The following is a 27,757-nucleotide window of genomic DNA, read 5'->3' as shown; positions in this document are numbered from 1 at the left end:
GTATATGTTTCTCTTTTATGTTAGCTATAGTTGTATATTTGTATTACTAAGCTTTACTAGTTTGAATTACCTTATTCTACTTTTAATTTTTCTGTTCTACATGGTTGATATAGCCGCTTATGTATATCTTTAAGTAAATCGTATGATTTCCCCCACGGGATAGGCTTTGCCTAGTGTGGGGGTCAGAATAAACTGTAAATGCTCTAATGTTTCTGGAAATAAACTATTTGTATTTGTATTTGTCGCACGGCGAGAAGCGGAGTCCGACAAAAGCTACCCATACACGATACACGCACGGATTTGTGAGACGGGCAGCGGACGGGCATCCGGCGGACGAATCTGTGTCTATTTCTCGCCACACATTGACGGATGTGTCCGCCAGACACATCTTTCAGGCAGATCCGACGGGCAAATCCGTGCGTGTATGGCTAGCTAAAGACGAAGCCACGAATTGCTATTTCTGCTGAGGCATATATGGGGCTTTTCTCCAAACATGCGAGGAAATAAGGTAAAATAATCATTATTTAAGCATCAAGCATCACTCAAATCGAACCTTCACATCAAAACCATTTCCCTCTTTAATTATTTTGTAAAAGTTAAGGGCACAACTTATTCTGCCATTCAGTACCATTCAATATTCGTTCATTTAAATAATTGTGCAATACAAGCTGTATGTGCACGCATGAGATACTTAAAAAAATATAAAAGTTATAGTCTTAGATTTTATTAAGCAGTATTTGCACGATCATACACGACTGTCTTGTAAAAACGAGACATGTAAGGTCGTTTATCTCACTTGAAGTGCAGTGGAATGTTATTATATTGCTTTTATTTATTCGGTTTATAGGTATTATTAGTATAAATTATCATTACGCACAAAGGCATTTTTCATTTTTAATATTTATTTTAAATTTCCGTCGGATGTGAGGCTTCTCGCCAGTAGTCGGTGACGTACTAGACGCAATGAAGTGCATGCATTTCATTGAGGTGCGGAAACATTTTCTTCGAGAGGCCGCCTCTAGTCTATACATACCTCAATGTTAAAAAAATGCATAACATCATCCCTATACAAAATCTGTCGTGAGGCAAAGAAATCATTTTTAATATTGTCAAGGCCAAACTATGCGTGAAAGGTAATCCCATAATATTTTCAGTGTTTGTTGGAACGGCTAGCACATCATTTAACCACACACTAAGGCATATATTTTCCTTAAAGAAATAATCTAAATACTTCTTACTACGACTGTGACAACGGGCCGCCATTTTCGAACTAAATAGCGCCGTGGCTCAATATTTACGCCCCACCCAGCGTGGCTCAAAATGTGTGGGGTCATTTTGCAGAGCTAGTTCGTCATCCATGTTTATTATCAATCGCTGGATATACCTTATCCTATTGTAAGTACAAAGTTTCAGAGCAATCTAGCTAGTCGGTTTAAAATGAGAGCGAAACTACGTCTGTATGGAGAACCGAGCTTGCCGGTTACTCCTAAAACATAGGTACATATTTACAAATATTTATAATCGGGTCTATCGCGAATTTATCTAAAACATTATTATTGTACAAATCTCAGAAAATGTTCTGACTAGACACGAGAACATATGTATCGCGGCTAGTAGATAAAGGGAGTGGAGCACCCGTGACCCGTAGCATTCTTCTTCTTTAATTCTACAGGTTGGCAAAAAAAAGGTGCATTCCCGTTGCCAACCAACTAACCCGGGACCAAGTTGGTCGTGATTTCGTGGTTGGTGGGACCAACCACGAAATCGCGAAAAAATTTTTACTCTCCCATAGAAAATGGACCAGCATTAAAGAGCCAATTTTTTTTGCGGTTTCGGGGTTGTTGGTCCCATACTCAAAGTTGCTCAGTATAATCCCAAAGCCTCCCTGGCAACGGGAATGCACTTAATTTTTAGCCATTTTAATATAAAGCCTCAGCGTAGAACTCTGAATACGCCATAGCCCCGTAGCACACGTTATGTTAAGATATGGAGGCCGATTCGGATTAACAATTTGTTAAGGTTTTGTTATGGAATGATCTCGGCGCTCGCTTAAGCTGATTGGCGCGCGCAAAATGCACTGGAAAGTCGTGTCATTAGTATCTCGCTTCCACTTAAGTATTCCTAATGATGCGTGTGAGATGTATTGAGAGATATTTCAAGGTCGTATCGTAACAATAATAAAACTTTAACAAATTGTTATATCAGAATCGGCCCCATGCGCAAGCACAGCCTTGAAATGTATTGCTTCATCCGTCCTGAAAATAGTGACCCGTATGTATACACCGCGTTTCTTTTGAACTCTGGTAATCTGAAAAGAACATTTCTGACCGCAAATTAAGACAATTGCTCAAAGCCATCGGTCTTCTCACTCCATTTCGAAGATAACCAATAATTATAAGTGGCGGTGATTAGAGGAATATACAGCTTTGACGCAATGGTGCCTTTGCATGATATTGTGATTGTGTTTTGTGTCAAACTACATAATACACTATTGGTTGGAGAGCCGGCAGTAAAGTTTCGAACCAACGTGATACCGCGATGAGATGCACAATGGTTTCCCATAAAAGTGATGCTAAGTCCGAATTTGATAGTCTGCCACGGCGGAACTGGCCGAAAGTACAAAAAAGATAATAAAGTACAGAAAAGGGGAGGTCATTTAACCCATCTGATACTGCAATAATAGCTATGGCATCAGTTAGAAATTTACTGGTAGATACAGAAAAGCGAAATCTGCCAGTATGATTCCTGCCGGAAGTGCTTGGCATACGCTCTCAAAGGTGATCGGGACCCCTAAATTAACCCATCTGATACCAGCATGAAACCAATTCCAGTCGGTAGATATGAACCTTCTATTCAGGAATATATAAGTCTGCCAGGGCGTTTTCAGCCGAAACACCTTGACATACGAGATTTTGTGGCGCAACATCCGTGGTACCCGTATTTCGGAATTGTACATATTACGGACATTTCAAATACTGCAGGCTTATTAATTTATTACTCTATGCTTATATTTGTATATTATTACGTTATTAATAACATATATTTCAAATTTATTAATATACACAATATAATTTGGGCATTAATTTAATACCTGCTTACGGCTTTGTACTTCTTTGTTTGCCTTATAAAGGTGCTAACAAATTGGCTACAGATATTTTTACAGTTGATAGTACTCGGCTCCTGAAGTATATGTAAGTATGAAACATTATAGGTTTTATGATGTTATTTTGAGAAAATTGGAAAACAAATTTGCTTTGTAAAAAAACTCTGTTAATGAGATAATTAAATGAGACCTCATTGAACAGATTCTAAAACCTCTTTTAAATATAAAACGTAACTGGCCACTTCACGTTGATAAATCAAATGACACGTTGACAATGACATTTAAGACAAACAAGCAGTTAAATATATGATGATTATTTTTTAGATATAATTATAGTTTATTTATTTTGTTCGGTAAATAAAATAAAAATTATGAGAAAATTTCTTAATTTCTGTTAAAAGTTAATTGTTAGTAAGTACCATCTCGTAAAATTTCTGTAGCTAATTTGTTAGCACCTTATATATAAATAATAAAATAATTTCAAATTACAATATCCTTTATTTACCAAAATGAACAAAATTATTATTATTACATACTTATTGTAAACGGGTGTGAAAAGACAGGATTTTCAACGTCAAGGACGATTTTTACCAATAATCCAAATATGAGCATTTTACATCATTTTTAGGGTTCCGTACCCAAAGGGTAAAGACGGGACCCTATTACTAAGACTCCGCTGTCCTTCTGTCCGTCCGTTCCGTCTGTCACCAGGCTGTATCTCATGAACCGTGATAGCTAGACAGTTGAAATTTTCACAGATGATGTATTTCTGTTGTTATTTATAAATATTGGGTACTAGGCGAGGATACACATACATACTTATATAGATAAATATATACTTAAATACATAGATAACAACCATGACTCAGGAATAAATATATGTTTTCATCACACAAATATATGCGTTTATCGGAATTCGAACCCAAGATCATCGGCTTTGCAGGCAGTAAGTAGGCCAGACCGGTCGTCAATAGATTAGTTATCTCAATTTGTAGTGTTATAAAACAACATCCTGAATGTTAAACTACGTCATTTTTGCGTCAACGTCAAGAAATGTAGGGGAGAGGTGGGAATGACGGTATACTTAATGTTTCAAGTCCAAAAAAACTAAAAATGCTATTCTTTTTAAGTTTTTGTTATTTTTATTATTATCTTTGGTAATCAGTCTTTCATAATCAACACTTACTAGGAACTCTCTAGTTAGATAATTAAATTAAAAATAAATTAAAATGGCCAAAAGTGCCTACTCTCCATCTTCCCCCCAGGTATGGTAAGATGGGGGAACCCCTACCGGACAAGATAAGAATGATTCATAGAAATATTATATTTAGGACCTAAACAAAACTTCAATTTTTGGATATTGGGTCCATCGTCTAATACCTTCTCACGAACTGTTTTACTTTTATTTCTTAAGTCGTCTGAGAGACAGAAAATGTGTTTAAAGCTAACATGTACCCCATCTTCCCTTTATAACAGCATCCACCGCTTTTTTCTTAGCCTCTAACCACTCTCCTCTATTTGACTTTCTTTTATACTTTTTCACCGTTCTACAAGAGAAGAATAAATAAATTCAAATCCGCAATTCTTCATCAGTTTATCACTTTAAAACTACGGCCGTCAACCCTATCTTGCCCCATGTGCCTAATGAAATTCGAAAGTAAAAAAAAACCGTACTTGAAACCAAACAAGTCCTTAGCTGTTGGCGTGATTGCTGGGCCATAGGAATAAATTAACAGTATATATGTGCTGGTGATAATAAGGAAACAAACGCAAACCAAATAAAACACAAAAACCGGCCAAGTGCGAGTCACGTTCCGTACCATAATACCATTACGCAAAAAACGGCAAAAAGTCATGTTTGTTGTATGGGAACCCCACTTAAATATTTATTTTATTATGTTTTTAGAATCATTTATGCATCAATTGTGCATTACAGGTAATGAATACAGGTGTTATAAACAATTAGTTATAGTTTGTTGTTATAGCGGCAACAGAAATACATCATCTGTGAAAATGTCATCTGTCTAGCTATCACGGTTGATGAGATACAGGCTGGTGACAGACGGACAGACAAACAGACAGACAGACAGCGGAGTCTTAGTTATAGGGTCCCGTTTTTACCCTTTGGGTACGGAACCCTAGAAATAACAAGGAATATGGCAAAAACAGTTTTGTTGCAAATAAATAATTAACGACACCATTTGTCTATCCGGTCACTGTGCGAACTGATTGCCATGATGGCGACGCATCGTCATGCACTAACGGGATTCTGATGGTTGGTCAGTCGTGTCGCCATATAAAGCCGCTACCCCGTCTTACTCGTCTTGCCCCTCTCTCCCCTACATAAGATAGTGATTAGACACACCAAATAGGTGAAAAAACGCCTCAAGCGTAAAATAAACCACCAAAAATCATTTTATGTCGCATTTCAAGCCTGATTTAGTTATGAATACTAATACCCCCTTATTCGTAAAACTTTACGAGCCTTAATTAGTTAAATTATGTTTTATCCTTTTCTTACAAATACATAAGTCAAAATGACAGACAAAGACAAACGATTCATATAGCTAATTCAATGACTATCAATCATATTAATCACATTATTTAATTTATTTTAACTTAATTTATTATAAATATATGTTATTAATAACGTAATAATATACAAATATACCTATAAGCATAGAGTAATAAATTAATAAGCCTGCAGTATTTGAAATGCCCGTAATATGTACAATTCCGAAATACGGGTACCACGGATGTTGCGCCACAAAATCTCGTATGTCAAGGTGTTTCGGCTGAAAACGCCCTGGCAGACTTATATATTCCTGAATAGAAGGTTCATATCTACCGACTGGAATTGGTTTCATGCTGGTATCAGATGGGTTAATTTAGGGGTCCCGATGGTCACCTTTGAGAGCGTATGCCAAGTACTTCCGGCAGGAATCATACTGGCAGATTTCGCTTTTCTGTATCTACCAGTAAATTTCTAACTGATGCCATAGCTATTATTGCAGTATCAGATGGGTTAAATTACCCCCCCTTTTTCGCACCGGAAGTGGCTATCTTTTTTGTACTTTCGGCCAGTTCCGCCGTGGCAGACTATCAAATTCGGACTTAGCATCACTTTTATGGGAAACCATTGTGCATCTCATCGCGGTATCACGTTGGTTCGAAACTTTACTGCCGGCTCTTCTACCAAATAGAATGCGTTTGTTAGATTTTCAATGGCAAATAGGGTCAACATTTTCTCTCAGGTTTCATAATCACTGTTTGTTTGTGCTTACGAATAAAATATGTAATTCTATTCTATTCTATTCTGAATTCTGAGCTCATTGAAAGAACTCCGATTTTTTAGACCCCAAGAATCCTGACGCTTATTGGGAATAAATCCTGAATCTTTCATTGTCAAAAAAGATGATCCGCAAGCTATGATGTTTTAATGAAACAATTCTTCTCCCTTCCTTTTTAGGATTCCGTACCCAAAGGGTAAAAACGGGACCCTATTACTAAGACTCCGCTGTCCGTCAGTCCGTCTGTCAACAGGCTGTATCTCATGAACCGTGATAGCTAGACAGTTGAAATTTTCACAGATGATGTATTTCTGTTGCCGCTATAACAACAAATACTAAGAACAGAATAATATAAATATTTAAGTGGGGCTCCCATACAACAAACGTGATTTTTTTTGCTGTTTTTTTCCGTAATGGTACGGAACCCTTCGTGCGCGAGTCCGACTCGCACTTGGTCAGTTTTTTATAAATCTGCGTTAATTTTAAACTCGGCGCGGTATGAGATTAGTGCGAATTTGATTACTTTTCTCGAGTCCCGCATTTCGCAGGATACTTCCCGCGTAAGTTGCTGGTATTATAGCATACTGCAGGCAAATATACTGTAAACCCCGCTCTCAACTGAGTTTCAACTCTGATGGGAATACGCTAAAAAAAACGTGTTTCAAGCGGTATGCGTGTTTGTAAAATGAAGTTTTATGCGGCAAATTTTACACCATACAAAATTTTAATAATTTTTGACCTTACTTTAGTATGTGTATACCTACTTTGACTTGTAGAGCGAGCTGCAAAATTGCATGGACACATGTATGAATTCATTCACTGAGTCGTAATGCAATTTTGCAGCTGGATATACCTACAGAAAACTCTTTGTAACGCGTCGATGCAATACTAGACTCCGTCAAAGGTAACTCTGCACCGACTTTAAAGTGACAAACTGTGGGAGTGCCACCATAATCGTCATAGTTTCATAGGAAAATGATGTTTATGGTGCCACTGCAACAATCTGGTACAATAGTGTGTGCAGGGTGAGCTAATGAGCTTGGTCCGACTTTATACTTCGCATCGCAGCTCAAATTATTCTATAATCAATTTTCACAATTAAAATATTTAAAGGTAATCAATGTAAAAGTAATATTAAATATTCCCGAGATACGCCTGTATAAAATCTATAAATTCCACAATAATATTTACCATGTTGAGTATAAGAATATAAGTTTAATCTGTATCCTGCTCTAAAGAAAGAAATTAACATTAAAAAAATTATCGAAAATCAACATCATCTAACTAATCTATTAATCGTTCTACAACGCAGGAGTGCTGGGATTGTTATTCCGTATGCCTAATATTACTCCCTAGGGAGACATGATACAATTTTGGCCATAATGGCGTTTAAAAGTCAAGGTATAAAAAGAGTTTTACTTTCAAAATACTAACGTTTATAATTTAATTGTTTTATTTATGATTAAACAGTATTTTATTCAGTCGAGTACCGTGTTAAGGCCACGAAGCTTGCTGAGTGGCCTTAATTGGGTACGAGATTGAAAAGCTTGATTATATCACTATTGTATACAATACTTTTTCTACGAGTCAACAAAAATAATACTTTAAACTAGTAGAATCATATAGGACATAGGTAAACAAACCAAAAGTATACAGCTAAGATACGCGAGCTGCCGCGGCCCGCGATACCTTCATACTCGTACGCGCCCGCGCCCGGCGGGTTGGTCAACGACACCTTGTCGTAACTCATGAAGCCCCTGGTACCTGCTCCTTGCTAAATTCAATTTTTAGATTTTTTTCTCTTCTCTTTTTTTTCTCGATTTTGGCCACCGTAGCCTATGGAGACTAACAAGCAACCCTAAGTGGTTTTCGTAGTCTGGATGTTGCTATATTAAGGGTGTTGTCACATACGCGTTTCTGACTTATGAAGGAATTGTTTCTACTATACAACCTAAAATCGGTAATTAATTTGAGCTATCGTTTTGTTTCATCCTCTTGACCGCGGCGAGCTGTGATTGGTCAATTTCATTATAGTCGACTAAACCGTTTCGAAATGAATATTATAGTTGAGTAAGAAATCGATACATGATAACTACCCAATTAAGGTTTGGTATACGAAATCTTAATTCAACAATTAGTAGAAAATAGTATTTTATACAATCGTGATATAATGGAGAGCTTTTCAGCCGAGTACCGTGTTTAGGCAACGAAGCTTGCTGAGTTGCCTAAGTCAGGTACGAGATTGAAAAGCTTGATTATATCACTATTGTATACAATACTTTTTCTACGAGTCAACAATAGTACATTACTACAGAGGCCGTGAAGTAAGGGGTCGCCGGCCGAACGTAGTGAGGCCGGATAGTTATGAGTCCGCATAGTTATGAGGCCGCCAACCCCTACTCACGCCGAGGTATGTATAGTGCTTTTCTCAAACATGCAATGAAATAATAATACAAACATGATGATTATGATGATGATTGTTTCATGTCGTAATGTGATAGGTTATTCAGTGCGTGGAGTGTCGAGGAGGAACAAAAATTTGATCATTTTTGCGCTACGACGCACGGTTTAGGAGATACAGATGAAAAAAAAAATACATTTTTTTAATCTTTTTTGTTAATATTTTTTGTCGTTTCTTTTTTTTTCTTAAGGGTTACCTAGAGGGGAACGAAAATTTTATCATTTTTGCGCTACGACGCATGGTTAAGGAGATACAGCCAGCCCTATAAAGATCTTTTTTTGTATTTTTTTTTCATTGTGTTTTTTGTATACTACTTTTGGGTTTCATAAAGGGGAACGAAAACTTTATTATTTTTGCGCTACGACGCATGGTTTAGGAGATACAGCCCTATAAAGATTTTTTATTGTTTTTCTTTTGTTTTTTTTTTATATAAATTAAGGGCCACCTAGATGGGAACGAAAGTTTTATTATTTTTGCGCTACGACGCATGGTTTAGGAGATACAGCCCTAAAAAGATTTTTTTTCTTATTTTTTCTTTTTTATTTTCATTGTGTTTTTTGTATATTACTTTGGGGGTCTTATAAAGGGGAACGAAAATTTTATTATTTTTGCGCTACGACGCATGGTTTAGGAGATACAACCCTATAAAAATTTGTTTTTGTTTTTTTTTTTAATATAAATTAAGAGTCACCTAGAGGGGAACGAAAATTTTATTATTTTTGCGGTACGGCGCATGGTTTAGGAGATACAGCCCTATAAATATTTTCTAATCTATTTCTAATCTAATTGAGCAAATTTAAATAGTTAGAGCAGCGGACAATAATGTATGTTTCATACTAACTCTTGGCCTAGGTCAAGAAGTAATGTAAGGAGCCATAAATGAGCAACTTCATGTCTTCATTTCGTGACATTAACGCATACATATTGGAGTATGTTTGAGAAATAGTACATTGTGATACAAGTGTGCTAAGTTGGTCATCATTACACACGAGGCGATATTGTGCGCAATAAGAAAGCCGATGTGTGTAATGACCAATGCACACGCGTTTCAGACGACGTTTTTCATCACACTTGCACACAAAAAAATAAACTTTCATATTTATCAAATTTTAATTGTTAAAACAGTAAAAGTCTTGCATCTGTCATACTGCCGGCCGCCCCTCGCCCCGGCCGCGGCAGGCGGTCGGGGGGCGCCGGCGCCCGCCAGTTCGACCAATTAAAGGATCCGTTTCCATGCATATTATTAGCAATCAGATACCTTCTTAACTCAGTCGGATAATATAATGAGAAAGCACGAGTGTTATAATATACTGAAATAGCACGCGTGTTTAATATCTAGGATTATGAGCCAAAAATCGGTGGAATAAAAACGTCGTTTTGAGCAATTGTGTTGAAAAAAATAATACTTTAAACTAGTAGAATCATATAGGTAAACAAACCAAAAGTATTCAGCAAAGATACGCGAGCTGCCGCGGCCCGCGATACCTAACGACACCTTCTCGTAACTCATGAGGCCCTGGTATTTGCTCCGCGCTCAATTCAATTTTTAGACAGTCCATTTCTCCATTTTGGCGAGCTGTGATTGGTCACTTTCATTATAGTCGACTAAACCGTATCGAAATGAATATTATAGTTGAGTTGGGAGCCCATACATGAAAGAACCTAATTACAGTTTGGTACACGAAATTTTAATTCAACCATTACAGTCGACGAGTAGAAAAAATACGTTACTTGAACAAAATCACCTAATTTCTGAAGATACTAGTGGTGTTTGGTTGCAGGTAATCTGCGGTGAGCAGCGGACGGCCGCGTAGCAAACACATGCTAACGATATGGTGAGTAATATGATGGGCAGGTATTATTAACACTTTCAGTGACAAGAACCCAGCGAACGAAAAAAGCAATGTTTATTATCAATCGCTGCAAGAACCCGCTAGTCGTGGTCATTTCGTATTGGAAATGGGGCGCTTGGCACTGAAAGTGTTAAGTTTCTCAAGTATCTCACTATTTTACAAAAGTTTATAGATTTTAAAAGAGATAACAAAATTTCTTCTTAATTTGGTCAAATGTTTATTAATACAATGTGTTATAATAATTACCATCTTGTGCTTCTCATTCAACTTATTGTTTGAAGTAGCGCCACCTAGTAGTTTTCCCAAGTACTGTAAAGGAAACCCTTCAGCAATGTGTACATCCGATCAAAACGAGCCTCCGCAGTAGTACGCAGTGGTTCCATCGCCACCCACTGGATGGCGCTTGGAGTGCTTCGCGTGATTTTGACTAGATGGTTCTGATACTAAAAAGTAGCATTTAGTCGATACTTATTTTTTTTAGCCCGCTAGGGTTTATAGAATAGATGTAATTTATTATACAGGGTGGCATTTCGAATAACCCTACTGACTTTAATCATATGTTAATTACAATCCTTAATTGAACTAGTTACGGAGGTTAGAGATTTAGAAGTATATTTAGACAGTAAAATTCAATTGGTTTCACACATAGATAAGATAACATCTAAAGCCTACAAAATGCTTGGTTTCATTTTTAGGCAAAGTAAAGATTTTAAAAACCCCACAACGTTACTTCTTTTATATAATGCATATGTAAGTAGGCCAAGCAATAAGAAGGCATAGAGGGAAATGCTAGGAACACAATTTTTAACTTCGTAGCTTTGTTTGGACTAGTTACGAGATGAACATATCAAAAGTCCCCGGCCGTAAACTTTAAACAAATAACTTTTTTTTAAACTCCTCTTCACGCTTAAACCGCTGAACGCTGAATAGGTGTTTTAAGTCCCGGGACCGGATATAATATAGTTTTTATCTCAAAAATCATACTTTGAAGGTTTGAAATTTGGTGTGAGGGGAATTCAGGTTCTTCGCCGAAGTTGAATTCCTGTGGTTAATACTGTTTAAATTTAGGTTTGAATTTAGGTTTAGGTCGAACATGTAGACCATCCCAAATATTATTTAAATAGGTTCAGCGGTTATTGATTCCCCATACACATTTCCACCCCACTTTTCACACCCTTAAAAGATGATTTTGGTTATAAAAACTATCCTATGTACTGTCCCGGGACTCAAACAATCTCTATACCAAATTTCAACGGAATCGGTTCGGCGGTTTAAGCGTAAAGAGGAGTTTTATAAAAAAATGTAGGACGGGGAGGTGAGGGCGAAGATAAAAGGTGGCGTTACGTTAGGCGCGTGTATTACCAACTTGGAGGTTTTACAATACTAGCACTCGCTTGCCGAGCAAGGCCTAGCAGAGGTAGGCGCAAGCTTGACTAGTGAGTCTTCTACAGCAGAGACACTACAACACTTCAGCAATGGTAAAGGTGTTTAGCGTGCAGTACCGAGAACCTACTTGCATTTCTCCTCAAATAATCATCAGCCGTGGGCCGAGGGTCATGTTTCTACGTTGCACAGTCGTTAGCGAGATCTATCTCGATCACTGCGCCATCTATTGGTGGGCGCCGTAACTAGTATCTATAGTGGAGTGGTATCGGTGCGGCGGCTGCGCTGCCCGCGCGTTATGTGCTTTACCAAAGATAGATATAACTCCGTAATAGATGTTTACAGTCTAAGGAAAAAACGTGCCTCGAAAATCAAGAAAATTTGATTCTCGTTCAGAGGGCGCCACTGGTTTTGGCCCACTGTCGTATAGATGGCGTTGACTGTTTCGTTTGTTATTTAACAATTTTAACGCATATCAGTGAAAGAACATGGGTCAAAATCATAAAAATAATTAATGCATTTAAAAAAAATCATTTATCTATATTTAAATACATTTTATCGTATTTTTATAAATCTTAATTTTTAGTTTTAAAGTGTGTCGACAGATGGCAGTGAATTTACTGGGGTTACAAAATTTACTATGACAGTACCGCTCTAGTATAAGTTACTCTATGGCTTTACGATACTAGTAGCGCCATCTGTTGGCGTGGGGTGGTAGGGGGTTACAAAATCATTTTTTAAATTTTTTTTTACTTAGGAATGGTGTCAATGTTGATACCATAAATGAATTCAGCACCCCCGATTTATACGAAAACGATCCCAAACCCGGCCTGGCAGCTTCACTGATGTAGATAATCAAGATAAAAATGAGAGCCCTAAATAAACCTTCAAGAGCGGATATCTCATAAACTATACAAGATATTGAAAAACTTGACTGAATTAAACTTGTAACAAATTAAATCTCTTTTCATTTTGTATAAGTGGCCAAGTCGCTCAGACGCATAGTTTCCGAGATATAATCGAAAAACCGAAAAATTGAATCTTCAAACCCCCCTCTCCCCCCCAGCACCAGGGTTATGGCCGGGGACTTTTGATATATTCAGTATTGTTCACCTCCTAACTAGTCCAAACAAAGCTACGAAGTCAAAAATTGTGTTCCAAATATTTCCCTCTATACCTTTTTTGGGCATTTATTTCCTGGCCTAAAGGTCATATTTGGAATACGCATCTACAGTTTGGAGTCCCAACTATTTAGTGCACATTAATTCATTAGAAAGTGTTCAAAAAAAGTTTCTTAATCGTATGAAGTATAAATTGAAATCTTTTAAGCCCGAGAATTTTGAGTCCTTGCAAGTGAGAAGAGAAAAGCGGGATGTAATTTTCTTGTACAAAATATTAAATAATTTAATTGATTCGGAAGATCTTCTCAGCAAGATGTCATTTAGATGTATGATCCTACGTATCATACACGGTCCACCGCTTTACTATCAGTTCCATTCACTCGCAAAAAATATGTAAACAACAAATTTTTAGCAAGAGCATGCAATATATACAATAAGAAATATTCACATATTGATTTGTTCCAGCATAGGTGTAATAGATTTGTTTCTGTCATCAAACAAAATAAAAAATATAAAAAATGGCAAATTTCGTAATCTTGTGTTGTATTGTTATGATTGTTATTGTAATTGTACCTATTTGATTTCAAATTCTAAATTGAAAATTGTGCTTGTTATTTTCCAAATTCTAAATTATGCTTGTTATATTTTTAATCGTGCTCGTGGAATATTACTGAATGTTATTGTTAAATTCAACTTTAAATTCAAAATAATTGTACTTTTTTTTCGGAGCAAAGGAATTTTGTATTAACTATATGTAGAAACTCTTTTGGCCTATGTTCTAACTATATCTTTTACCTTATTGTATTATTATGTGCTGTATGTTTCCCAAATAAATAAATTATTATAAAATTATTATAACTTGCCCTGTTAGTATTTATGTTGGTTTGTTAGTTTGTAGGTCAAACCTTGAAAGCTAAATTTGACCCACTTCACGATTTCCGATTGAGTTGAAAATTTGCAAACATATGTAAGTTGGGTGACAAAGCAAAATTATGGTACCATCGAGCCCGGAGACAGGATGTAGCCATAGGAACTCTGTGATGAAACAACGCAACATAAAGCCCCATTCGCACGAGAGCTTAAAAAGCGTTGCGTGTGGGACGCACCCATAAGTAAGAGCGAGAAAGCGATATCTCTTTCTCGCTCTTACTCGCGCAACGCTTTTTAAGCTCTGCGAATGGGGCTTTAGTGTGTTTGGGTTTTTTAGAATTGTCTCGATGAGTATTAGTTACCTGTGGTAGAAAAGTACAGTCAGCCATAAAAGCTTGTACCAAAAATGAAATTTTGGCTAAAAAAAACTTATTGTAAGCTTCCGATTTTCTTTATTTTTCAAAATTGATAATTTATGTTATTAACTTATTAAGATATCAAGATTATCAAGGCAAGGTCGTCCTAATCTGCCGGGGCAGTTTGCTATTGTAAATATTGTAACCACATTTTACACATAACGCATATAACAGCTACTGAACGAAATAGCTTAATTTTGTTTCAGAAATTCGTGAAATAAGTAATTATAATAATGAAAATAGTTAATAGAGATACCACTTCGGATAGTATTTTAGTAACCTGCCTCACTCGAAAATAGTTATAAGTAATAAACCTACCTTACTTATTATTTGTAGGATACAGTATGGCCGCGGCACATTGGCACAACTCGCTGGGAGGCCTGTCGCTGTCGCTCTTATGTCTCTTCGCCGCTACTCTTCAAGTCACAAGCGGTAAGTTCTTACATAGTTGTTATAAATATGTGGTTTTCCATTAGAGAAGGGTCCTTATACTTCATCTGCAATATGGACGTTTCTATCAAAATTTCTGTTGAAATTTCAGATGGAAACGTCCTTGACACTTGAATCATAAAGACCCTTCTGTGCTTTAAAGCCACATATAATAAATCATACTAAAAAATCGCCTCGAACGGATACCTCGTGAGACATGTATACATTTTGATCCACCTAATTTTTTAACAGCTAAGCCATTTTCCATTTAAAAAAAAAAACCTACGTTTCTGTCAAATTTCATGAATTTGTTGGATAAATAATTCTCAATCAAGATATCGTAAAACAACAAGGCCGTGGACTTGTTAAAGTCACTTAGGAGCCTGTTTCACAATGTCCAAGTAAAGTATTGGATAGCTAATTAACAAATAAATTAACTGCCAGATAAAATTTCCTACAAAAAAAGCACTTTATCCAGCAGATAAAGCTTATTTGGAGATTGTGAAACGCCAACGATGATTTTATTCGTCAGATAAGTGGCAAGTAGCTTATTCAGGACTTTACTTGGACATTGTGAAACAGGCACTTATTATAAAGTCAAACAAAACCAGGGGGTCTATTCAGATAGTCTTTTACCAACCAGAAATGTCCAGCTGACCGATCATATACATAATAATAATAATAATAATAATAAAATGCTTTATTGTGCACACTACATGAAAAAAAGATACAGACATTGAGAAAAGATATAAATTGGTAGGTAACAACAGGCGGACTTATCGCTAAACAGCGATCTCTTCCAGCCAACCTTCAGATAGAGAGATGGCGAACGAAACGGTAGTTATCGGGTGGTGCAAAATAAAGAAAACAATAAAAATATAATATAATACATATACTACACATATATAGTTAAATTAGACTACATGTATTATTGTATACAAATATATATATATATATAAACACATAGTATACATATATATATAAATGACAAAGGAAGCCATAATAACGACAAATAAATTAAAGGACAACAGGATCATAATGAGATAGACAAGTAATGATCTTTTAATAGGTTTTTAAAAATGGGGAGTGATTTAGCACGTCTAATATTAATGGGCAGATTATTCCAGAGCCGGACAGCACGAAAACTGAAAGAGTTGGTGTAAAATTTTGAACAACAGGGAGGGGGAACAAGTAGCAGATTTTGAGAGCATCTAAGTGAGGAAAGATATTTAAACCGGGCTTTAAGATAGGAAGGAGTATTGGGGTGAAATAGAGTGGCATACAGAAGAGAAAGAATATGTGTGTTGCGTCGGAATCGGATGGGCAGCCACTTAAGCTGCGAACGAAAGCTTGAAATATGGTCGAATTTGCGCAACCCGAAAATGAACCTAATGCAGACGTTTTGAAGTCGTTCGAGTTTGTTCAATTGCTCTTCAGTAAGGTCTAAATAGCAGATATCAGCATAGTCCAAAATGGGCAGGAGGAGAGACTGAGCAAGCGCAATTTTGGTGGCGAGGGGCAGGAAGTTACGAAGCCGACGTAGGGAACCAACCGTAGCAAAGATCTTTCTGCTCACCTCACTGATCTGCGGAATCCAAGAAAGAGTGCGATCAATGATTACGCCCAGATTTTTAACCTGGTTAGAGAAAGGAATCAGTACCCCATCGAATAGAACCCCAGGCAAATTTTCAAAATCGACTCTTGCTATGCTTCTTGGGCTGCCGATGATAATTACTTGAGTTTTGGACGGATTAACCTTTAAACCATAGCAAGAGCTCCATTTAGAGATGCGTTCTAAGTCGGTGTTAGTGGTATGTACAAGATGGGGTAAATCGTCTAGCAGGCCTTGTGAGTAGATTTGGAGGTCGTCAGCATAGAGGTGATAAGAGGAAAGGAGATTGGAAGTAATAGAATTTATGAAAATAGAAAATAGTAGGGGGGACAGCACACCACCCTGCGGGACGCCAGCCAGTGTACTGCACCAAGAAGAAGAAGAGTTATCAACTTTGACCCGTTGCCGACGACCATCCAAGTAGCTGTGGAACCACTCTATAGCTGCAGGAGAAACATTAAGAGAGCGTAAAATACCCAGCAAGATGTCAAAATCAACGGTATTGAAAGCGTTGCTAAAATCTAGCAACGTCAATACCGTCAGCCTTCGGTTATCCATGCCAGATCGGATATCGTCAGAAATCTTAACTAGTGCGGTGACCGTGCTGTGACCGGAACGAAACCCTGACTGGAGAGGATTTAAGAGAGAGTTTTTATTAAGAAATGAGGTTAATTGTAATTGCACAAGCCGCTCTAAGACTTTGGAGAGGAAAGGAAGAATTGATATAGGCCTAAAATCAGAGAAGGAAGACGGGTTAGACTTTTTTGGAATAGGAGTAATATTAGCGTCTTTCCAGGAATTAGGAAAACAACGTGAAGAAATAGAGCTGTTAAAGATGTTGGTGATAATGGGAAGTAGGAGGTCAAGTAGAAGGAGTATCATATTCCGGCCCACACAGTCGACGCCAATAGCGTTAGAAGTTATGGATAGAATGCTCTTCTCAACGTCACTCTCAGAAAACTGGGTAACAAAAAAGGGAGAAAAATCAGGAGTTGGCAATGAAGAGAGATAGTTAAGGGTATTAACCTTAATTGGACCGCTAAATGCAGAAGGGGAGGAGAAATGTTGGTTAAGGTCATTCAAGTTAAGGTCGTTGGGTAAGGGATTATTTACAGACTTTCCAACTCCAAAAGTCTTCAGACATTTCCAAATTTTGGCTGGTTGACCACCGACCACCGACTTATGAATGTGGCGCCGCTGAGCGTCGCGACACACAGTGCTGCAATGATTCCTCAGCGCATGATATTTCGATTTGTTCCTGTCAGAAGCATTAAGTTTAAATTTAGATTTAGCCTGATTCTTTTTCCCGATTAGCGCCCTAATCTCGTCAGTCAGCCAGGGAGCAGGAAGATGCCTTAATTTGATTGGGCGAATCGGAGCATGGACATCGTAAAGCTGAATTAGTAAGGAATTGAAAAGAGCAACTTTTTCTTCTACGGAGCCAGCGTCAGCGATCACACTCCAATCAATATTATAGGCGTCCCCGCGAAGTTCCTCAACCTTCAACCTTCTAAAATTGCGCTGCATAATAATTTTGGGTTTAGCTTTAGGGGGACGAATTTTATACGACAAACAAAGCAAGTCATGATAAGAGAAGGCATCGGCGGGGTGTTGACTATATTTCCCAACTAACGAAGGAGAGGAGACCATAGTGATATCAAGAAGAGAGGGTGTACAGTTGGGAAAATGATGAGTAGCACCAGAAGATAAAATAGAAAGATTACACGCATCAACCAGGGACTTAAGAGATTTAGACCGGAAATCGTTTTTCAGAAGACAGGTGTTAAAATCGCCCATAATTATATGGTGATTATAGGAAGGCATAAGGTCTTCGAGTACCTTTTCAAAGGAAGAAAAATAGTCGATGTGAATAGAAGGAGAATAAAAAACCCCGAGAAGGATTTTAGAGTTAGATATATTTAACTCAAGAAAAAGGTACTCGGCGGCATTGGAAGATGAAACAGACGAGCAAATGATGGAGTGGGCAATATGAGATCGAAGATAAATGGCTACACCACCGCCCCCTCGACCTATGCGATCATTACGAAGCAAGTGAAATCCTGGCAAAGCATAGGAAGTCGAAGTAAGGCATGGTTTGAACCAGGATTCCGAAATAAGAAGAGCGTGGATTTCGGATAAATCGAAGGAGGTTAAAAGATCGTTATAATGGGCTGGGACGCTCTGCGCATTAATATGTATAATATTAAAATTTTTTGGGACGTCTTCAAGTTGTCTAAAAAGAACATCACGAAGAGGGGGAGGGAGACTATAAAAACTATCGGTGTCGTTATCTGATGTACAAGAAGAAAAGTTATCCGAAGATGCATCGCTATCCAAAGTCATAAATAAGTAAATAAAATAAAAATAATTATGTATGTATAAATAAAATCGATATTAGTTGGTAATACCAACTATATACTACGCCAAATCTACTATCCACCAGCAGTTAATTAATATAAAAATTACTAATTAAAATAAATTTACAAATGTAAAACAGTTTGACAATTTAGTTACAATGTACATGACTTCAAAACAATAAAATGGTGCGTGAAACGAAACGTATCAAACGTAGAAAAAGTCTTACGAAGTTAAGTTACGATGTTGACAGCTGTCATGTCACAGATATAATTACCTGATGTAAATATGAGAACAACCCACGAGAGTTCAAGAAAAAAGTGATAAATTGAACAGGTATAAAGTGGGTAGCGAGAATCTGCGCACGGATTATTACACTACTAAATTCAGAAGGCAAACTAACAACAATCGTACATTAAACAGAACTATTTCACGAAAAGTGTTCAATCAAAACTTCTTCGGCGGCCTCCTGGACCTCCTGGACTGTTCCTGGGCAGCGCCGGCGCCCGAAGACAAAGGCCCCTGAGCACCGGCTGTGTCTGCCGCTGGGAACTGTTCCACCTCAGCCACAGAGGTCACGCAGTGACGCTTGTCTGCCGCGTCAAGCACGTACACGTTTCCATCGCGGGTCCAGCATCTGCGGACACCAAGGCGCTCCCGTGCAGCCATGAAAACTTCATGCCGTGGCTTAGTGAGAAACTCTGAGAGTGTTACCCCGGAGCCCTTCAAGCGTTTCTTGTCAAACCAAACAGTGTTTCGCACAGATACATCACTGAATTTAACTAGGATGCACCTAATTATATTTTTGCGGGCCTGACCCAGCCGATGACAGCGCTTCACATCATGAATGGTCAGCTTTTCCTCAAGATGCCCATTTAGAAGTTCCACAAGACTCGAGGTGGATTCCTCCTCGGCCTCAGGCACACCATGCAACAAGAGCATTTTCCGCCTGGAGCGCATCTCCTGCTGGTCCAGTTGCACACTCAGGAGTTGGATTTGTTTTTGCATGGCCTCCAAAGTGGTCTTGATGAACAATTTGAAAGAACGGAATTCCGCTGACACCGAAGCAATTGTGGGATTATTTGGAGCCGCCTTCTCAATCTCTTTCTGGAACCCTGCCATCCGAGTGTTGAAGGTTTCAGTCATCTCCGCCATAGATTGCTTAAGAGAATCCATTTTGACAGCACTTTGAGGTTAAGATTGTGAAAGTGAAATGTATTTTAAAGTTTTACTGAAAGGAATTTGTGACAAACTGCGGGTAGGTGAAACTATTTAATTGGTCATTAGTGTATGTCGAATTAAGTCCAAAATATGTATAAATAATTAAAAACAATAAATAAATCAGCAGAGGTGATGTTGACACTTTTTCTTCACCTACCCCCTATTTGCATAACCATTTCATGACAAATTATTACTGTCTGAATAGGCCTCCAATGCAATCAAATTCATATGTAAGTAGATAAGTAAGTAAATAGACTTTATTGCACCACAAAAAGAAAAATTCAATAACAGATTTACAATTTAAATAAAGGTAGCAACAGATGGTCTTATCGCTGTAAGCGATCTCTTCCAGACAACCTTAGGGTTGCAGGATATAAAGAAAAAAAAACTAGATAAACAGGTAGTGCACGAATAAATTACAGGAATAAGAAGATTACACATACATATACAATTAAAGTACAACCAAATCTATAAATATATATATAAACGTAAAAGTCCTGACTACCTGACTGACTCACAATAGATAGCTTTTATGACGTTTGTATCCACTAAGAAGGGTTTTTTCAAAATTCATCCCCTAAGGTGGTGAAAAAGGGATTGAAAGTTTGTATGGAGATCATAAATTTTTTTGAGTGCGGGACTTGAAACTTCGTATAAAGGCATATTATTAAAATACAAGAAAACGAATTTCAGCGTTTTTGAAAATTCATCCCCTAAGGTGGTGAAAAGGGGGTTATAAGTTTGTATGGAGATCAAACATTTTATTGAGTGCGGGACTGGAATCTTTGTATAAAGGTATATTATTAGCATAGAAGAAAAGTAATTTCAGCGATTTTAATAATTCACCCCTTAAAGGGGTTGAAAAGGGTTTGAAAGTTTGTATAGGGTTCAAATTTTATTTTAAGCTAGGAATTTGAAACTTCGTAGAAAGGTATTTAATTAAAAGGCAAGAAAACTTATTTCAGCATTTTTGAAAATTCATCCCCCAAGGTGGTAAAACAGAGGTTGAAAGTTTTTATGGAGATCAAACCTTTTGAGTACAGGACTTCAGTCTTTGTATAAAGGCATATTATTAGAATACAAGAAAAGTAATTTAAGCGTGTTTAAATATTCATCCCCTAAAAGGGTTAAAAAGGGGTTGAAAGTTTGAATCCATTACAAATGCTTATTGAAACTTCTTAGAAAGGCATTGTATAATATTACAAAAAAGTTATCTCAACGTTCTTAATAATTCTACCCCTAAGGGTGTTAAAAAGGGGATGTAAGTTTATATGTAGTATAAGTTTTCGTTTTAGCTAGGAACATGAAACTTGGTAAAAGGGCATTATATTTAAATAGACGAAAACTGATTGCACCGTGTTTGAAAAGTTTGTATTAATAAAATTTGCAGCGGGAGCGAACATTTTTTTAAATAGTGGACTTGAGAATCTAATTGTTGAGAGGGATTATATCGAGAACAATTTTTTCAGTTAGGGGCTTGAAACTTTGTACTTTGTGAAAGAGAAATTTCATGCGTTGTATATAATTATTAACAAATGATTAACCGCCGTCCCTACTGATATCTTTTGCTGCATAATGTTCTATGCTCATGTAAAATATATAACCACCAACATACAAATCCACGCGTACGAAGTCGCGGGCAACAGCTAGTAGTTAAATATATATATACATACGTACATACACAATATATATAAATATATAATATATAAATCCAGCAAGCTGTACCCGCACCTTTTTCATTACTTACACCAATAAAATGTACAGATAAATACTTACCTAATACCTATACTTGCTCTTTATACTTAAGATGGACTAATTACTTACCTAACCCTTATACTATAACTAAGAAAAGCTGTAAAAAGTAATGAAATAAACTCATTTGTATATATACACAGCGGCACACTAAGGAAGAGACAAGTAATGATTCTTCAGAAGGTATATAAAGTTATGAAAAGTTTTAGCACACCTAATGTCATGTCATAACTATTGGCTCTGGAACTAAGTTCTATTGAGAAAGATCAAAATTTCTGTCGTCCTACGTATAATGGCCGATTCACTCAGTGGGGTAAATTATTTATGGCTTTTAAAAATCCAATCACTACTAAACTATAATAAGTTTATTTTTAAAATATATTTTTTTACAAAACGCCTAGCACTATCATCAGTATTATCAGATCATCACCCATCCCCGCTTTGGATACTTCCGCAGTACCTAACTTTTCTTAATTCCCTATACATATATGTATAAACGTAACCTTTATGTCCATGTATTACCAATTTACCACTCGCTACGAGCCAGAAAATGTAGACTCGAAGAATAATGTGATATATAAAATTGTATCGCAAATTGATCTGTATGAAGTGATGATAAGGTATACACTCCGTTGATATGAAGTTGTAAAAGGTGAAAAGAGTGGTTTGGCGGTGCTCGTTTGATCGGCACATCTGCAGTTTTGAAGGGTCGATATACGCACAAACATATGAGCGGGTGGATTTATTCAGCTTTCGCAAATTGGGTCCTTACCTTACAGCGAGATATACTGGGTACACGGGACTTGTTACATATTAGAAATTGGGTTCAATCATTACATTACAAAAACGTTCTAGGGGCTAAGTGGTAAATCAGGAAAAGAAGGTAACGTGTAGTTGGCAATAAAAGCTTATAGGTATATATTTCAGAAACTTGTTAAAATCGTTATGTAAATATGATTGGGCTATAATTATTTCTTTGATATAGATACATAAATATCTCATTTGTGTAGTGCATTTGTGCTGGCCTCAGAAATGTTCTTCTAGGATTAAGGCACACATACCTACCTATACCTATACAATACCAGCTTGTCATTGTACCAACTACAACCACGCAGAGATACGATTCTCGATTAACTTCCTATTCCTTTCCTACAATAAGCAGGATGCGCATTCAGAAATGTAAAACATGAATTCAATTTGATTTCATTATTAGTGCGTTACTTATATACAGAAGCGTGAGCGATATTATGTATATAATGGTATAATCAAAGATAGATATAACTCCGTAATAGATGGATACAGTCTAAGGAAAAAACGTGCCTCGAAAATCAAGAAAATTTGATTCTCGTTCAGAGGGCGCTATTAGTTTTGGCCTACAGTCGTATAGATGGCGTTGACGGTTTCGTTTGTTATTTAACAATTTTAACGCATATCAGTAAAAGAACATGGGTCAAAATCATAAAAATAATTAATGCAAATAAAAAAAATCATTTATCTATATTTAAATACATTCTATCGTATTTTTATAAATCTTCATTTTAGTTTTAAAGTGTGTCGACAGATGGCAGTGAATTTACTGGGGTTACAAAATTTACTATGACAGTACCGCTCTAGTATAAGTTACTCTATGGGTATAATTATATATAACACATTTTAATTGTTATCGACAAAACATCTCACTTAATATTTACGTGTTCAAGTTTAGTATTAACATTAGTTAACATTAAACAAGTGCGACAAGGCGGTAGTAAATTGTTAATAAGTTGATAAGAATAGAGGCCGCTCGTTCGAACAAGCAATTATATTTTAAAATTTAATTTTCGTTCGATGCTAGTTTCAGCGAGTAATAAGTTTATCGGATTGTTACGTACAATTAATGCAGTGGAGCCTGAAAAACGTTGTATACTTTGTGATCGACATAGTTTATTAAGAGGATCGTTAATGGATCAAACACAGCTTAATATAAACTGAAATAAATGTCACAACACAAACTAAACACACACACAAATAAAAATAATTTCATAGAATATAATTTAATTTGTTCTTAGAGTACAGCTTAATATATACATATATATATATATATATATATATTCAACTAAATAATACTTAATCGTTGCAATAGCAAGTATGTAGCTTTATTTAAGTAATTTCATGTCATTTATTACATTACATCAGTACATTACACTAAAATAATAGTAAGTAGGTATGTCAAACAGTAACAAATGAAATGACATTATGTCCAACGCAGTGCACCCCGATAAGACGAAGATCGACATTCGACACGAACCCAAACCCGTCCCAAAATTAAAACACCCGGAAAGGACCGCGAAGTGGAAACCCTTCGGGACGGTTCACTGTGGTATTATCACTATCTCTTTCCGATATACGCCGACGTCGTATTTCTATTTCGCCGAGGTAAGACGATCAATAAGGATTCGTATTGTGAATTGGAAGGACATGGCGTGTGCGTATAAAAAAGTAAAGTAGTTTAATAAGTTTGACCAACCAATAACCCGAATAAAATGTCTGCTTTACATAAATTATGTAATTTATGTATAATTCTGTAGATGTATAAAATAATTGATATTCTTTTATATTCGCTTCATTACTTCTTTCTTATCCTTATTTCAGAAGGAAGTTATTGAAATTAATAAAACAAAAGCAATATGAAATAAAACGCTGTTTGTAGAGCCAGCGGCGGATAATTTTAATGCTTGTTCCTACGCTAGGCTGTTGCAGCAAAGTGTATAGTGCATATAATATATATACCTAGACATGTCTCCGGCGGTGTTGTGTACTTACGTAAGTAGGTTTCAGGTCCGGACGCCGCACCACGTGGAAGCTGCGCTCCAGCGCTGCGGCGTTAGTCCAATCCTTTACCGAGCGTATGCTAGTCGAACATTCATGCAAAACCAGTTTACGTGTACACTCAGTTTTTACAGATTCTGAGATCTCGAGAATTGAGAAAATCGAGAATCGCGCTCGCGTAACCGATATGAATATGTGCCGCTGGTCTTCTTTTACTTGCCTTTAGCACTTTTGTTGCGCCCGTCCATTTGCATAATTACGAAGTCCTCAAAACAAGTTTTCATTTTTTTCGCATTTACTTATCTACAACGTCGTATAGATGCTACAGCTAAATGTGAGTTTATTTTCCCATGAGCTTGTTTCTTTGCAACAAAGTTTGTGGAATTTCGCAAAATGACGGTTCCTATATTTCAGCGATCATTATCGTAAAAATTGATAAACAATTCGTACCGGCGGAGCTACGTCGTAGCGCCCGCTACGCCACCTCGGCCTCTCCGGCGTAGCAGGGCAAACGTACTTTACAACCTAAACTTTACTCGCCCAACAGACCAATTCTAACTCTATACTTACTTAATGTAAACTAAAAAACCTTAACCTTTAATAGTACATTAGGATACAAGTGCGAACAATAGGAAATTACCTATTCGCACATGTATCGGACAACGTTTTAAAGTACATTTGCAAAATATACATTTTTATATTTAAAATAATTTAATCGGATAATGAAACTACTTGTTGAGAAGTAAAATAGTAATAGGGATGTCTAGCTGGTTGGTGCCATATTAAATATTTATGATAAAACATTTCCATAACGTATGAAATGTGGTCACGTAATGAATATCCAGCGTATTCTCTTGGATCAGCTTTACATATACGAACAGTAAGACTGCCACCAGTTTGACACTGGCATATCGGCTAGCATGTGCGTAACTTACTTTCTATGCATCTCGCTTGTACTCGCTTATTAGTGCGAGCGAGATGTATAGAAAATAAGTAAGGTAATCAAGGGAACATGAAGATTTTAAAGAACCTCAAAGGAATGAGATTTATAGGATTCAATAAAACCTTGGTACGTACGACGACGAGGTATGTACGATGTATAAGCTTATTTGTAATTGCTCTTTCTACATTGTTATACCTAATCTTTGTAACAAAATCTTTTAAATCTTTTTCCGGTTTGTACATACATGGTTAATACGTGTCTTATTTGTGTACGGTACGAGTATACTTACCTATAAGTACATTTATCAGCCGATTTCCGACAGTTCATTCTTTTGCAGCGGCTTTCATCAATTTTCACTCTTCGAGGCTCGGTTGTTCACCACCTCCCACTCAATTTTTTTCATTCCTTATAACGATAATTTCCTAGTTAATAGCCCGCGTAACTGAGGCTATATTCTGGCAATAATAAATAACATTGAACTGAAATTTAATTCGATTCCATTTAGATTGATAAGAATTAAGAACCCTCATCGCGTATCAAAATGCATGATTTCGGGACGCTAATAGTTAGCACTGAAATGTATTTCATTATTTTTGGCGGTAAGAGAATATAACCTCCTGAAATCTTAGTAAAACTTTAATAAGCAATATAGTTAGCAGCTTTACTTTTGAAACGATGATTAATGTCAGGATACATCGGAGCGGAAAAAATTAATAGAATATCTAACCAGATCCTCCGTAATTAACATGGGTTCATAAACTTTTGGAATTACTTTTATTACGTATAGAAAAATTAGTTACTTACTAGGTATGTAAAAAAACATCTTGCTGATTTGTCCTTGAAATGCTTAATGCATTTTTGTCGAAAGTATAATATGTGTTGTAACTATGAACCTACGTATTTATACCTATTAGAACCATATGAGCTTCTAATGTAATCTGATCTGATATTTAAGCCGTTTGGGGCATTTGGGTTGCAGAGAGAGTCAAATAAAAGTACGAGTATAACCCACTTTAGTATGGATTTACGTGAGCGTAATGTGTAGAAAAAAACATTAAGCTCACTTTTTGTTCGTCAAGTAAAATATGTAATCAGTAATCACATGTGGGTACAAATCTACTGTTTTGTGTGGGATTTTGCCTTAGTTGCGGACATCCTTATTTTATTTTATAATATGATGTGTTTTGCTGTAATAAAGCATGCTACCTGGGTCTCACCGGACGGAAAAACAAAAAATGAAATTGACTTCATTCTAACTACAAAATGTAAGAAAAAAATTACCAATATACACCAATATACAATTACCAGTACACAAGTTTTCCTTCAGATCACAGGTTAATTAGAGCCACGCTCTCTATACATAAGGTAAAAAGCTCAAGATCCCACATAAAACCGAGAACGAAGAGCCAATTTAACCCTATGGAGCAAGAATCGCTAAGAAATATTTTTACACAGTTACAACATCATGAACACACGGATATACAATCAAACTACGACAATTTGGTCCGAAACACTAAAACATCCATAAGCAAACTGCCCAGGAATAGCAAAGACAAGCCCTCGTTGCTCACACCCTACATAGAGAACTTGATTGCGAAAAAAAATAAATTAAAATATAAGGAAAATAAAACAAGGCAGGACAAAAATAGATTAACTGCTCTATATCGGCTTATTAAAAAACAAATAAAACGCCATACAAAGGAAAAACGCATATAAAATTATAAAAAAAGAGCTGGAAAAAAGTGCATCTATAAAGAGAGCTAAAAAGAAATTAGACACAACAAAATATTGGATTACGAACTTAAAAGCACGAAATGTACAAAAATCGAATAGAGAAGAAATAATAACAATTGCATCGGATTTTTATAAAAAGCTCTATGAAAAACCGGAATCATCAATTGAGGCTATAACCTATTTGAGACCTATCAAATATATCAAAAGATACACCACTAACTGAAAAGGAAAACAACAACATCCCACCACTACTTGAAAATGAAATGCGTAGCGCTATACTACCTACATCTAAAAGCTCTGAAATCACCGGGGACGGGGAGTGACGGATTATCGAACGACACCCTTAAAGCCATTATAGATCCTTTGACGCCAACAATACAAATATTCCATGGTAAACACGCTAGAT

General features: G+C 36.6%; 2 protein-coding genes across 3 annotated transcripts in view; one reads left to right on the top strand and one right to left on the bottom strand.

Moving 5' to 3' along the window:
* LOC134753828 (dorsal-ventral patterning tolloid-like protein 1) overlaps positions 1-27,757 on the top strand; it is a 166,211-nt gene that overhangs the window by 26,597 nt on the left and 111,857 nt on the right. For both annotated transcript variants that reach the window (XM_063689778.1, XM_063689772.1), the window contains exons 2-3: positions 10,636-10,689; positions 14,834-14,929. In XM_063689778.1, the coding sequence (XP_063545848.1) occupies positions 14,842-14,929 (88 nt within the window). In that variant the 5' untranslated portion in view covers positions 10,636-10,689; positions 14,834-14,841. The remainder of the gene's footprint in view (positions 1-10,635; positions 10,690-14,833; positions 14,930-27,757) is intronic.
* On the bottom strand, positions 18,191-20,267 carry LOC134753296 (uncharacterized). The gene has a single exon (XM_063689147.1). The coding sequence runs from the start codon at positions 20,067-20,069 to the stop codon at positions 19,341-19,343; it is 729 nt and encodes a 242-aa protein (XP_063545217.1). The 5' UTR covers positions 20,070-20,267; the 3' UTR covers positions 18,191-19,340.

Source organism: Cydia strobilella, chromosome 2 (genome assembly GCF_947568885.1).
Source record: "Cydia strobilella chromosome 2, ilCydStro3.1, whole genome shotgun sequence".
In the NCBI taxonomy this organism is placed as follows: Eukaryota; Metazoa; Arthropoda; class Insecta; order Lepidoptera; family Tortricidae; genus Cydia; species Cydia strobilella.
The sequence above is the reverse complement of the archived record's forward strand: the minus strand, read 5'-3'. Positions and strand labels throughout refer to the sequence as shown.

Bases quoted from the DNA above. Each gene is read 5' to 3' on its own strand.
- LOC134753296 (XM_063689147.1), bottom strand. From the start codon at position 20,069: ATGGATTCTCTTAAGCAATCTATGGCGGAGATGACTGAAACCTTCAAC.